Source organism: Myotis nattereri, assembly GCF_964212035.1.
Source record: "Myotis nattereri genome assembly, chromosome: 8".
Taxonomy (NCBI): domain Eukaryota; kingdom Metazoa; phylum Chordata; class Mammalia; order Chiroptera; family Vespertilionidae; genus Myotis; species Myotis nattereri.
The window spans coordinates 54,709,546-54,723,536 of record NC_138083.1 but is presented as its reverse complement, the minus strand read 5'-3'; the positions used below and the strand labels follow the sequence as shown (position 1 = coordinate 54,723,536).

The window sequence follows — 13,991 nt, the reverse complement described above, 5'->3', positions numbered from 1 at the left end:
GCCTGGAGGACGGGTAGGCGCGATAAGAAGCGGCGGGGCAGGGCGACGCGAGGTGTGGTGACACATGTGCGGGGCGGAGTGACGTTAGGTGGGCGACGCGCGTGTGAAGCGGTATTGAGGGCGCGGGACGGGGTGGCGTGAGGGGCGGGGCCTAGAGGACGGGTGGGCGGGACTTGAAGCGGTGGGCGGGGCCAGACGGCAAGGTGAATTTTTACCTCTTGGAAGCGTGCAAACCAGGAGACGGCTGGGAGTATAGTTTATGCAACCTTCCTAAGGCCGACGCTCTATCCACTAAGCCAAACCAGACAGGGCTCTTCTCCTCTCTTCTTTTTCCCTGGTGGTTCTCAACCTTCCTAATGCTGTGACCCTTTAATACAGTTCCTCATGTTGTGGTGACCCCCAATTTCATTGTTACAAATTGAACATAATTAAAGCATAGTGATTAATCACAAAAACAATATGTAATTATATATGTGTTTTCCGATGGTCTTAGGCGACCCCTGTGAAAGGGTCGTTCGACCCCCAGAGGGGTCTGGACCCACAGGTTGAGAACCGCTGTTCTAAGAGATTTAAGGATGGAGATCTTAGGGGAGGTCCCAGGGGAAGATCTCAATAGAATATTGGACAGCTTTCCAGTCATGTCCTTTCTGGGTCAAGGTCTCCACTGATTGGTCGGCATCAGGAGAGGGGGTCATTAGTCAATGTAGCTGGTCCTGAGGTCAGCCGTAGCTAGTTTCACTGCTTTTCTGGGCCTGGAGCTGAAATACAGCTAAGGCCTAGATATTATCTCTAGGGAAGAAAGGTCAGGGTTCCAAACCCATATGCTAGGGAGGAAAGGTCACTCTGGGGACAAGGTCACCCTGGGGAGGAGGTCCCACATTGTAGTTGTCCTTTGCTAGGCATCCAGGGCTTTCCGCCCTAGTGACCTTCTGTACCTGACCCATCGTCCTTGCTCTTCTAACATCTGTCTACTGCCTACCACAAATAGTCATTGCTTGAATGTTGAAAGAAACAAATGAACAGTGATTAGAATATGAGGAAGGCTACCTAATCCAAGAAGCTATGGGAATTTAACAAAATGGAAAGCAACAGCCTACTGGAAAACGCACAGACCTAGCCCAGGGTTTTAATGCAAATTCAAATATTTGCAACTTCTGGATGTTAAACACATAACTGTGCTCAATTTCATTATGAATGATAACTTCCCTCATAGTGCTGCCTTGAGGATAAAGTGAGAATGCAATTAAGACACTTACCAGGCTCTCAATAGATGATCAGTATTGTTACTATTCTAAGTTTTTCAGATAAAATGATAGTAAACCAACCTATGTATTAGACTCGAACATAAAGACAACACACAAAACAATATTTTTCTCATTAGCCATATTATGGGAAAGCCATATTTAATCCCTCTGAATTCTCAGCCCACATAAATCATTTAAGTAGCACTTCATTAGGAATGGGAAGGCCATTGAGAGAAGCCAGGATACTTTCAATCAAATTTTCCATCATCTGCCATCTGGCTTGATGAGTTGCACTTCCAATGTGAGGTGTCAGAGTGACATTCTTCAACTTCAACAAAGGATGATCTCTGAAATACAGATGGGGAAGGCTACAGGAGGCTTATAGCATACTCTAAATTACACCTAGGTATGACCACCATTCATCTAACCCTAGTATGAGGAACCTTACATTTTGTGGTGCAAAACACATATTCTAACTGCATCCAGGCCATTAGCACATAACAGCACAACATGCATGGTGGATTAAGTGGTAGATCAATGGGCCCACAAGACAGAATAGGGCATTAGGGTCACAGGTGCTGGTCCAGGGTCATAGGACAAGCAGAATGCACCTTTGATAAGGAGTGGCATCCAGAGGGAAACTAGCAGATTAGAGGGAGTTTTTTTCCCAGGAAGAAGGCAAAGGATGAGAGTCAGCCTGGAAAGATGAGATTTTTAGTGAAGTGGGTCAGGCAGACTAAACATAACGATGGATAACACTAGAACCCAGCATTGGGAAAGGGCTGTAACCTGACCCACCAGTGACTCCTGACTATTTTAATAGACAGAGGCCATAGTAGCCATGTGACCATCCAAGCTATTGAGGTTCAAGGGGCACACACTTGGGATCTATGGACCCCCAAACCTATGGAAGTTCTTTGGGGGCACTTGTCACAATGACTGCCCCAGTCTCCAGGACTGATCCATTTAAGGCATATCCTGAAGTACAGCTGGCAGGGATAAGAACTCTTCTGAAAACATTTGTCCTCCCCACAGGCAAGCGGTGGGCCCTGCTATCTGACAGCACACGTTAGAAAACACAGAGTGACTGGCTTTGTCCTAACTCAGTGGTCGGCAAACTCATTAGTCAACAGAGCCAAATATCAACAGTACAATGACTGAAATTTCTTTTGAGAGCCAATTTTTTTAAACTTAAACTATATAGGTAGGTACATTGTTATTAACTTAGTTAGGGTACTCCTAAGGCTTAGGAAGAGCCACACTCAAGGGGCCAAAGAGCCGCATGTGGCTCGCGAGCCGCAGTTTGCCGATCACGGTCCTAACTGATTTGGAACCCAGAGATAACTGACTCATGACCAATTGTAACACCTGTCCATAATAATATCTGGGGTGGAGTCCAGAGCCAATTTTTTGTTTGTTTTTCTAATCCTCATCCGAGGGTATATTTTTTTCTATTGATTTTTAGAGAGTGTGGAACGGAGGGAGGGAGGGAGAGAGGGAAAGAGAGAGAGAGAGAGAGAGAGAGAGAGAGAGAGAGAGAGAGAGAGAGAAACATCAATGTGAGAGAGACACATTGATTGGTTACCTCCTACATGTGCCCCAACTAAAGCTGGGGGTCAAGCCTGCAACCCAGGTTACGTGCCCTTAACTGGGAATCAAACCCACAACCCTTCAGTGCATGAGCCGATGCTCTACCACTGAGTCACACAAGCCAGGGTGAGGCCAGAGCCAATTTTGTTGAGAAAGCATAGAAAATACCTCTGTAATTGTTATTGATTTGTTATGTGATGAAATTGAATTATACCATAACCATATTGTGATATGGTGTAACACTAGTATTGTTGATAGAATTTAACTACCTCATGCAAATAAATCATATAATACTGATATTATTGATCAACTGTATTGGGAGATTGAGTTAAAGCCCCCTCAGAATATGATACCAATGGGAAATGACTGGCCCAAAGAAAAACTAGATTTAGCTAAATAGCAGCTAATTTATTCACTAATAGTACCGCATAAGTTCATCATAAGTTACAAATAGTGATAGATCAATGGGCAAACAAACTACTACAAAAATACAAAAATGCATGTAATGGCTTTATAGGATGGGTTAGCTGCTGCTTAAATCTATCCCTGCCCCAAACTGGCTCTTCCAAATGTTAGGCATAGTCATACTGATACTCTGGCTGTATCTATCGTATAAAAACTATAATAAATGTAGATGCTTCAATAAATGTGATCATTTTGCTGTAAGACAACCTAGGTCAAGGATCAGGGAATGGCCCATGTAGTAAATGATTAACTCAGCAAGCAGGCTTAGAGTGCTCAAACCTGCACACTCCAAAGATAGGCTCCTGGGAGATAACCTCTGAAGGCTTGAGATATACTGCCTATATGAGTGTCACCTTATCCTTGGGACCTGGAGCACAGCAAGATAGCTTATGCTAACAATGGTCTTTGTGGTGAACACCTGTTTTGCTCACTTGGTATCCTGGCCCACTCTATGTCATTGTAAGGAGAGGCTGGAGACTAAGTCACAAATGTCAGACATGTGGGCACTCCATGCCTATGTGACCCCTTGATACTGAGGCTTGGGTGTGCTGTCAAACACCATTGCTGGAGTAACTACTATCCGTACAACTCCACTGAGAGAGGACAACTGGAAGCTCACGCCTCCTTTCTCCTGGACTCCACCTGATACACTGGTTACTTTTGCTGATTTTAATCTGTATCCTTTCACTGTAATAAACTGTAAGTGTGAGTATAAAAGAGTTTCTGAGTTCTGTGAGTCTTTCTACCAAATCATTAAGCCTGAAGATAATCTAGGGGGCTCCTTACACTATTGGTGAATGATTTTTTTCTTTTAAAAATAATCTTGTAGTAAATCCTGTGTAAGGCAAAGAATACTTATGCAGTATGATTAAATAATCCTAAAAATCCTTTTTTTTACAGTAAGCAACAACAAAATGTCTCCCCCCCCCAAATCAAGATGAAACCCCAAGTCTGTCTTATAAAGATAATATAGAAATTAGAAATTAATATGGATGTGTAAAGATTAAATTATTCATAAAATAATTGCTGAATATCGTAGCCACAAAAATCATTTCACATGGGACGCTGGGAGCACCATCTATTGGGATAAATTGAACTTTGGGATATAACCCTGGTAGTTGCCCTGTGACTTGTTAGTGAATCTAATAAAAACCTCATTTTAGCAGGCTAGACAGTAGGGGTGGTCACATGACTTCTAGGTTTCTGACTGGACAACTATCTAAAATGTTCATGCTTCTTAATTTATATTGGAATTACTTTTTGTTCTGGATTAGTGGTGCTTAAACATTTGTTCTCAGGATCTCTTTGCACTCTTAGAAATTGAAAACCCCAAAGAACATTTGTTTATGTGGGGCCTATCAACATTTACTGTATTATAAGTTAAAACTGGAAAACATTAATACATACAATAATACAGAAGCACACATTCCTTTAGCTGTCAGAGTGTCATTACATATCCATGTGTCATAATAGTACACTTGTGAAAAAATATAAGTGGAAAGTAAATCACGTTTGACAGTATTACGAATATAGTTTTGACTTCCCCCCTAGAAGGGTGTCAAGACCACCTTTTCAGAACCTCTAAAATGCCATTCAGCTGATAGGAATTTGCTTAGTGGATAGATATCAAAGTGGGAGGAATCAATGCGAGCTTAAAGACTAACAGCATCAAGTTTCAAAATAAATGACAGAATCAGGACTGTAGTCCTAACCGCCTGGATCGTTGGAGGTGTGGAAGCAGAGGCCAGACCATCTGCAGAACGGGACAGGTCCTCAGAGGCCAGTAGGCCCCTCCAGCCAAGACCCTACAGTTCTGTGACAACACAGCTTCAAAAGCCAGAGCGGTGATTGTCTGAGGACCCCACCCCTCCATTTGGAAAGGACTCTAGATACTGTCTGGCTTCCTTACCTGGGCAGAGGCTCTGGGTGCGACACATCCAGTGCTGCTGCTCCAATGACTCCAGTCTGAAGAGCTTCCACCAGGGCATCCTGATCGACTAACAGACCTGAGTTAACGACACAAGTCCTCTTCGATCACCACAGTGAGGTAGTGCTCAGGAAAGACACGCTGGTCACATTAGCTGCTATACCACACGCATCCTGACCCTGTCCAAGGTCTGACAAAGAGACCGGGAACTTCATTCTGCTGATTCCCTGTTGGATATTGTGAGCCTACCAGGGGCCATGCAGTGTGCTAAGCCCACACCGACAGAGGTGCACCAAACCCTCCAATAACCCGCAGAGTCTGTACTCATTTGACAGGCAAGGAAGCCAAGTCTGCTCGATACCAACTGGCTCATTTCACCACACCACCTCCCCAAACAGTCCCCAGATACCCGTTTTATAGTCACACCAAAAAACTAAACACCACAAGTGCAACCTATAACTGGCTACAAACACATACAGTACCACAAAAATGTCAAGTAACTAAACTAGCACTAAATTACTTTCTTAAAGTGAAGGCTCAGAAAATTCATCCTCCTACATTCTGCTTAATTACACCTAGAAGATCAAACTGTGATGTCCCCACCCCAAGTAGATGCCTGAACTTGGATTTGGAAACTCCCATACTGCTGTGTTCTCATTTTTTAAAAAAATACTAATTTGAGGTTCAAAAAGATGTGAAGACAAAAAGCAGAAATATTTCTAAATAGAAGCTCACCACCCCACCAGTCTAAGTGGGTTTTTCAGCCACTCAGGGAAAAGGTTGACTAGAAATGCTGAGAGTCCAACCTGGGGGTTCCCCCCTGCGTGGTTTCCTAGCCACACAGACAGCAGGCTGGTACCTCTGCCGATGTTGACGAGGATGGCCGTAGGTTTCATCAGCCTCAGCTCCCTCCTCCCGATCAGCCGCTGGGTTTGGGGTGTCAGGCTCATGGCCAACATCACAAAGTCTGATCGCTGAAGGAGGTCATCCAGCCTCTCACAGTAAGTGGCCCCAACAGCTTCCTCCTCCTCTGATTTCCTATGAGAACAAGGAGGGAAAATCACCTACTCTAGTGAGAAATTCATCAAGTTGTGTGAGGAAGGACTTTCTGAGGGGAGCCAGGGACTCAGCCCCGGAAACCCCCTGGGCACCTGGCTTCTCAGAGCCGAGCCCTCAGTGTCTGCAGGATTTCACATCAGACCCACAGCTCCTTGAGACCAGGACCTTCCTCTAGTGCATCTTTGAACCGCCAGAGTCTGGTACAAGCCTGATCGTGCGTCGGACGTGCTTTAAGTCATGTCAGAGCATCACTGAATGTGGGCAAACACATGGCAGTTTCCAGAAAAAACAAACAAAATAAAAACAAAACAGGAGAGTGCCTGGGTGTGCTGTCTGTTAAACAGGAGCGAGGACCCAAGGGTCAGATGTAGGCAAGACTGTGTTTTAACTTCAGTTCAATCTGAATTCCTGCTTTGGCCACCCCAAACAGCTACTTAATTCCTCAACAGAAATTCCAAGCTTCAGGAGGTCACAGCATCCCAGGTAGCCACCACTGCCATACAAATATGAAATATAAAATTATACGAACCTGTCCTAACCTGTCTTAGCTGGGGACAGTTGGAGGAAAGATGAATGGCCAACCCACCCAGCTCCCTCCTCAATGCTCTGTCCACAGCACTCACCTTGTCCTGGAGAACTCTGGCCTCTGCCTTTGCCCTCTCATCACACTGAAAGTTGTCTCCATTTGTCTTGGTGCAATTCCCAGTCCATTGTGCAGCGATTGAAAAGGGGGATGGCCCTAACCGGTTTGGCTCAGTGGATAGAGCGTCAGCCTGGGGACTGACGGGCCCCAGGTTAGATTCCGGTCAAGGGCGTGTACCTTGGTTGCGGGCACATCCCCAGTAGGAGGCGTGCAGGAGGCAGCTGATCGATGTTTCTCTCTCATCGATGTTTCTAACTCTCCATACCTCTCCCTCCCCCTCTGTAAAAAATCAATAAAATATATTTTTAAAAAAGAAAAGGGGGATGGGCTTGCCCCGGCTGGTGTGGCTCAGTTGGTTGGGCATCATCCCATTTGACTGCCAGTTCGATTCCCATCCAGGGCACATGCCCAGGTTGCAGGCTTGATCCCCATTAGTGGGCATGCAGGGGGCAGCTTATCAATATTTCTCTCATCAATGTTTCTCTCTCCCTCTCCCTTCCTCACTGTCTAAAAAAAAATCCAGCCCTAGCCAGTTTTGCTCAATGGATAGAGCCTGCAAATTGAAAGGTCTCAGGTTTGATTCTGCTCAAGGGCACATGTCCAGGTTGTGGGCTTGATCCCCAGTGGGGGACTTGCAGGAGGCAGCCGATCCATGGTTTTCTCTCATCATAGATGTTTCTGTCTCTCTCTCCCTCTTCCTTCCTCTCTGAAATCAATAAAAATATATTTTTAAAAAATTCATACAAATATTTAAAAATAAATAAATAATATTAATTCCTTAAAAAAGAAAAGAGAAAGGGGATGAACTCTGATATAAAACCTCCCAGCTCACTGTGCCGCCATGAATTTCTCATCAGCCAGAATTCCATTCCAGGTGGAATTCCAGTCATGGGAAGCCACTGCAAGGTGGTGAACAATGGCCACCCTCTGGCTGATTTGCAGGGGGAACTGGGCATTCAAGAGCAGGCCATCAGCCCCTTCGGGTATGCGTAGCTGAAGTGAGAGACAACTTGGGTTGGTTGGAGGGTTGTTCGGAGACAGCATCAATAGGACTGAGTGTTGGGCTGAAGGAAATGGCTTTCAGATTGAATAAGTGAGTGGGTGAGCATATAGCTCAGTACTAAAGGAGCCAGTCAAATTGCTCAGTGGTTATGGACTGCATCTCCCATGATCAAAAATCACTGGAGAAGTAATAATAATAAAATAACAATTATAGGTGAGTTAAAATCTCTTTCTGGTGAAATTTTTTAATGGAAACAAGTCACAGTCACATTTCTAGGTAATCGTAATAATACCATGCTCCCTTTCTGGACAATCAATCCCACTTTCTGGAAGAAAGAGTAGGGAGTCTTATGAAACATGGGGAGTCATACACCCAAGCCACGTTCAAGGCAGTGATGGTGTACGTTCTGCTCCGTTCACCTCAAGTCCACTCTGCATCTCACCTGCGTTTCCTGTTGTGGTACAGAATGTTCATTTCAAATGCCCGGGCCCGCTGAGCGACCTTGTAACCAATACTGCCCATGCCGATAATCCCCAGGGTGGACCCCGTCACTTCCTGGCCCAGCCAGTTTGTAGAAAAGCTCTTTGTATCTGGTGAGGTGGCCAACTGGTGACCTAAGATACATGAGAAGACAGTGGAGAGTGGAGATGGTGCCACACAGAAACCCACAACCCTTCCTGGGACCTTTTGCCAAAGTCACAAGGTACATGGCTGTCATGCATTTTTATGTGACAGCTAACAAATGTTTCTGCAGGGAATCAAAGGGAACAAATGGCAGTGTCCTCATAGCAAAACCAGCACTTCCTGGTGAAATGCTTTGAAAGAGAAATTCTTTTCACATCAAGGAAGCATTTCTGGTTAAAACTGTTTTTGGGCCCAGTGGCTGAGCATCAGCCTATGAACCAGGAGGTCACAGTTCAATTCCTGGTCAGGGAACATGCCCGGGTTGCAGGCTCTATCCCCAGGGGGGCCATGCAGGAGACAGCCGATCAACGATTCTCTCTCATCATTGATGTTTCTAGCTCTCTCTCCGTCTCCTTTCCTCTCTGAAATCAATAAAAAATATTTTTAAAAAAAGAAAAAACTTGGTTTTGGGGTGTGTGTGATTGTATATGTGTGACTGTATGTACATGTGTAACTGTGTGTGGGACTGTGTACATGTGTGAATGTGTATGGTTGTGTGTATATGTGTGACTGTATATATTTGGGACTGTGTGTGGGACTGTGAATATGGGTGACTGCATATGTATGTGTGTGAATCAGCATCAGAAACAGAAAGAAACTACATCTTGCTTCTCTCTCTTCAAACCCTTCACAACAAAGCTCCATCAGGAGGCTGGGCGAGTGTTGAGCTACCCTGCCTTTCCTGGGGATGCCTCCAGAGATGTCTAGTGTGTGGACAGATGGGATTCTGCCTACTCACATGGAGGCCTTCACCCCCTGGTGGCATGCTGACCAGTCAGTGAATGACCCCCTGACATTTCCCAGTGGTGCTGAATTAGCGCGCACACACACACACTTCCCACCTGTTATGTGAGTGAGAAGCATTTGGTGGGGCTGCCAGCAGACAGACTGCTGAACTACTTGTGCCTGGGACTGGGCCTGGGCACTAAGTGGGCTGTAAATGACCAGGAGGGGCTCCAAATACCAAGTGCCACCAAGTCCTGGATACAGTGTAAGGAAATCAGGGCCAGGAAAGGATTTGAAGTTTGAAGGTAAAATTATATGTGTCATCTATAATAATAAAAGCATCATACGGTAATTAGACCGGACGACCTTCCGGATGAAGCCGGGGCTGCAAGGGAAGCCCAGGTCCCGGTTGTCAGAGGGAAGCCGGTGCCAGCAGCTGGGGGAAGAAAGGCCTACTCTTGCACGAATTTCATGCATCAGGCCTCTAGTGTATTAATAAGTGTCTGCCATCTGATCTCTCAGAAAAACCAGCATCTCCAACATGATTTACCTTCCACCACTCTCCGGGCTGCCGCCAGCAGTAAGGCCATCCCCATGTCTGCGGTGGGACTGGAAACAGCCTGCGGTGTGTTGGCCACCTTCACACCAAAGCTGGCGATGAGCTTCAGGTCCAGGTGGTCTAAACCGGCTCCTGCATTGGCAACAATCTTCAGGGCGGGCAGGCTCTGCAGGAGCTCCTGATCAATAGCTGGCTTTCTGTTCCAGATATATGCAGCCTGGATCTTTGGACCCACTTGTGTTTTATTTTCTAGCAGGTCTTGCATGGTAATGAGATTAAAGTATTTCTGCAACTTTCCAACATGATCTTTACATATACCAGATGGCCCTTCAAATCCAGACACCAAAACCCCTGGTAGGTCCTGATCCCCCATGGCCTGCAGAAAGACAACCATGATTTCTGCTATAAAAATAGAGTCTGTAAGAGAACAACCCATGTGCTCTCCTGCTACTCTTCAGATTTTCTACATTACAACAAGGCTGCAATTCATTATGAAAGTCAATAGACCCAGAGCTCTGAAGACACCAGTGTCTCCATCACACCCTCCTGGTAACCATGCATTGGTGTAACCCCAATCCTGGAGTGTGCTTCTAGTGAAGAGAAATGGCAGAGTGATGTGTTGGGAGATCACTGCCTGTCTGCCTTCTCAATGCTGGGAGGCAGCCTGTGCAGAGGCCATGACTGAGCTTGGAAGCAGATCTAAGAGGCCTGCCAACAACTAGGTAAGCCTTGAGATGACTGCAGCCCTGTTCAATACCTTGTTTAAAGTTTCATGAAAAACCCCGGGCCGGAACCACTCAGGTAAGACACTCCCGGACTTCTGACCTGAACATCTGGGAGATAACAGATGTTTGCTATTTCCAGCCACTAAAATTTAGGATAATTTGTTATGTATGCAGCAATAACTACTAAAATTGTCTGTGAACAAAAATGGGGTTCTATAGAAAGTAACCTCACACAGTGATTGGGTCCTAAACTCCTAACTGGGCAGGTCACTGCAATAGTCACAGGAAGGCATATAACTTTTTAAGTAAAAGGTTTATCTTTGCCTTACACAACCCTGTCCATTGTTTTTATGTGTCTAAGTTAACATACCTTTGAAATGCTAGATTAATCCTATTTTTGAGAACCCCTGAAGTGTGACCACCCTCAAGAGGGGCACAGTTTAGTCAACTCCCCTGTAATCCAATCCCCCACTTGCTCTCCCCCACCTTCATTGAATATTCCTTACATTCCCTCCTTGGTTCCAGATGCAAAAAAACCTGAAAACTGTCATTCTGGGGAGCACTTGAGATCTTGCCTCCAGCAATAGTCAGTTTTGTCTCAAATAAACTCTTATAAATATTCTCTACAGGTTTGGAAGTTCTTATGTCGACACGACCTTTTTTTTTTTTTTTTTGTACTGTAACAATAAAAGATATTTGTTATCTGTCAAATGAATGAAATAAGGTTTTACATTCCTTGTTACTGCTAAAAATAAGATATTTTTGACATTTCATAGCTTTCCTACAAAAGTAAAACCTGCTGTGTTTCAAGAATTGAGGTTAATGAATGCATCTTTGGGTCATGACTAAAAATGTTTAACATTTGTTTAAAGCTGAGAGTGCAATTGGTTTAAAAAAATTGTGGACTTCAAGATAAGATTTTCGTTTACTTTTGCAGAGAGGAAGCATGATTCCTGATCACTTTGTATTCAACTTTCCATTAGCATTGGTTAAAGAGCAATGACATATATCCATCACACCATTATTGTCAGTGGTTTATGTGGAAAACACTCAAGATTCTCCAAGTGACTCATGGCTGCTCCAAATAATAAGAGGGGGTGAGTTTCCCAGTTCAGAGAAATGAAAGTAACAGTGATGGGAGCATCAGGCAGATGCAGGGCTCATGCCTTTCTTGGTCTCTTTCTCTTGCACTGGACTTTAACCATCTCCAATCATGGGCCAGAGTCCAGCAAAGGAGCATGAGATATTTTATTCGACTGACAATTATCTGATCAGTGCATGACTAGATAAGGGGACCCAAAAGATTAAAATATGCCAAAGGGTTTACAGATTCCTTGACAATTGTGAGGTTTCTTGAGTTACCAAGTATCAACAAATCCAATATAACTTAAAACCAATACTATCACAATATATCTCTGCAAAAACAGATGCTAAGCTCCTGAAAAACTGGATTCATGTAAGGGTGTAAACCAGTAGTTCTCAACCTTGGCTGCACATTAGAATCACCTGGGAATCTGTTTAAAATCCTGATTTCTGGGCCTCATCCTCCGGAAATTCTGTTTCTTTGTTATGGGGTAGGGCGACAACATTAGTAACAAAGAAACAGAATTTCCGGAGGATGAGGCCCAGAAACCAGGATTTTAAAAAGATTCCCAGGTGATTCTAATGTGCAGCCAAGGTTGAGAACCACTGGTGTAAACTATGAACTAAAATATGATGTGGGTACCACAAATTTTACCCATTTAAAGCTTAATGTGCCATTGCCTACAGCTTAGCAAAAATAAACACCTGTCCAAATTTACCTCTAAATTCTGGCAGAGACCCTGAAGCCGCCTTCATCCTGCCTCAAATGAGGCAACGCTGCATTTCCCCAGTTAAATCCTTTAGGGTCCTGCTATGCAGGTCAGGATGGGTTTAGGATTTAAGTGCCTGTCACAGGGGAGGTTTGGGGTCAAAGCCGCCACGCCCATGCTTCAGAGCTCCATCCAGTCTTCCGCCCTCGCCACAACAAACTAGGGGCACACTTACCTTTCCAAAGGACTCAAGATCTCAGGGACACTCTGGTGGAGCCCAGTCTCCCAGGCAGGTTCCTCGCAGAGTCAGAGATTACAGTGACTTCCCACCTGCCTAACACACCTTACCCGCGTCTCCGCCCCCGATACATTTAGCCCAACCCCAGTCCCGCCTCTGCCTGGAACAACACACACCCGCCTAAGCAAGGGTGTCAATGCAATTTGATGGGGAAGGAATAATCTTTCCAAATAACGGGGTGGGACAACTGGATATCCACATGTAATTGAATGAAGTTGGTGGAATGAGAAGTTAACTACAAGAGGAACGTTCTGCCAAGAACAGACGGGGGCCTGCAAGCGGGCCACGTCAGAACAAAGTCTTGCACGCAAGGTTTATTGTTCAGAGGCAGAATTTATTTGAGGTGATAAATAGACGGGCCACGTCAAAACAAAGTCTTGCACGCAAGATTTATTGTTCAGAGGCAGAATTTCCTTGTGATAAATAGTCCATGAGGGCATGGAAAGAACAAGGGAAGGAACAGAGCTGCTGGTTGAGAGGGTCTCTGAACAATACTGGAAATTAATAGTTTAATGTATAACTTAGCTCAGATGATCTCATAGGCATGCCTGTTTACCATTGTCACTTGCTGTACTCCACTGTCACTTGCTGTACTCCATTGTTACTTGCTGTACTCCCCAATAAAAGCCATGAGAACTTTGGAGGTTTTGCTACTTGCCTGAGCGAGCAGTAGCCCTCTGCTTCTCTAAACTCAATCCTGCTTGCCGAGCTCATCTCAGCGTCACCGTTCACCTGCAGACCACCTGCAGTTGGACACCTAACAACATACACAACAATTAACTCAAAATGATCATAGATCTAAATGTAAGAATTAAAAATATAAGGCTCGTAAGAGTAAACAGGAGTAAACATTCATGAACTCGGTTTCTTAGATATGACACCAAAAGCACAAGCAACGAAGGATAATTTAGATACATTGGACTTAATCAAAATGTAATACTTTCGTGCTGCAAAAGATACCAATACAAAGTGAAAAGGCAATCCACAGAATGGGAGGAAATATTTTCATATATGTCTGGTGAGTCTTACGCGAGAGTTTTTCTGTTCATGAACTGCTTTTGCCACGTTTCTGTCTGGGAAGCATGACAGCAAAATGACTAATTTGGGGCCTCCGCGGTGAAGCTCGGCGCGGTCGGACACAGCACAGCCCCTCTGCACCGCGGGGCGGGGCGTCCGCAGGCAACCAGACCCCCGGCGACCACCTACGCCACGCACAGGCCCCACAGCCCCGGCGCGCACGGCGGACGCACGCACGGCGGGCACGCGCACGCGCAC

General features: G+C 45.1%; 1 protein-coding gene across 3 annotated transcripts; it reads right to left on the bottom strand.

Annotated features, from left to right (window-relative positions):
• Positions 1 to 1,373: 1,373 nt before the first annotated feature.
• Positions 1,374 to 13,977, bottom strand: LOC308523384 (glyoxylate/hydroxypyruvate reductase B-like). 3 transcript variants are annotated; one of them, XM_081097295.1, is made up of 7 exons: positions 13,746 to 13,977; positions 13,375 to 13,473; positions 9,892 to 10,276; positions 8,374 to 8,545; positions 6,086 to 6,264; positions 5,209 to 5,305; positions 1,374 to 1,591 (listed from the first exon to the last, which is right to left on the bottom strand). In XM_081097295.1, the coding sequence occupies exons 3-7, from the start codon at positions 10,271 to 10,273 to the stop codon at positions 1,435 to 1,437; spliced, it is 987 nt and encodes a 328-aa protein (XP_080953421.1). In that variant the 5' UTR covers positions 10,274 to 10,276; positions 13,375 to 13,473; positions 13,746 to 13,977; the 3' UTR covers positions 1,374 to 1,434. The 3 variants fall into 3 exon arrangements, with proteins under 3 accessions (XP_080953421.1, XP_080953419.1, XP_080953420.1); XM_081097293.1 differs by lacking the exon at positions 13,375 to 13,473 and having other exon boundaries at positions 1,374 to 1,612; positions 13,746 to 13,879; XM_081097294.1 differs by lacking the exon at positions 13,375 to 13,473 and having other exon boundaries at positions 13,746 to 13,864.
• Positions 13,978 to 13,991: the final 14 nt, after the last annotated feature.

Coding starts and splice junctions, on each gene's coding strand:
- LOC308523384 (XM_081097293.1), bottom strand. CDS start 10,273: ATGGGGGATCAGGACCTACCAGGGGTTTTGGTGTCTGGATTTGAAGGG. Junction 5,306..6,085: donor CCTCGTCAACATCGGCAGAG/GTACCAGCCTGC, acceptor TCGTTAACTCAG/GTCTGTTAGTCGATCAGGAT. Junction 1,613..5,208: donor CACCCAGAGCCTCTGCCCAG/GTAAGGAAGCCA, acceptor AGCCTCCTGTAG/CCTTCCCCATCTGTATTTCA.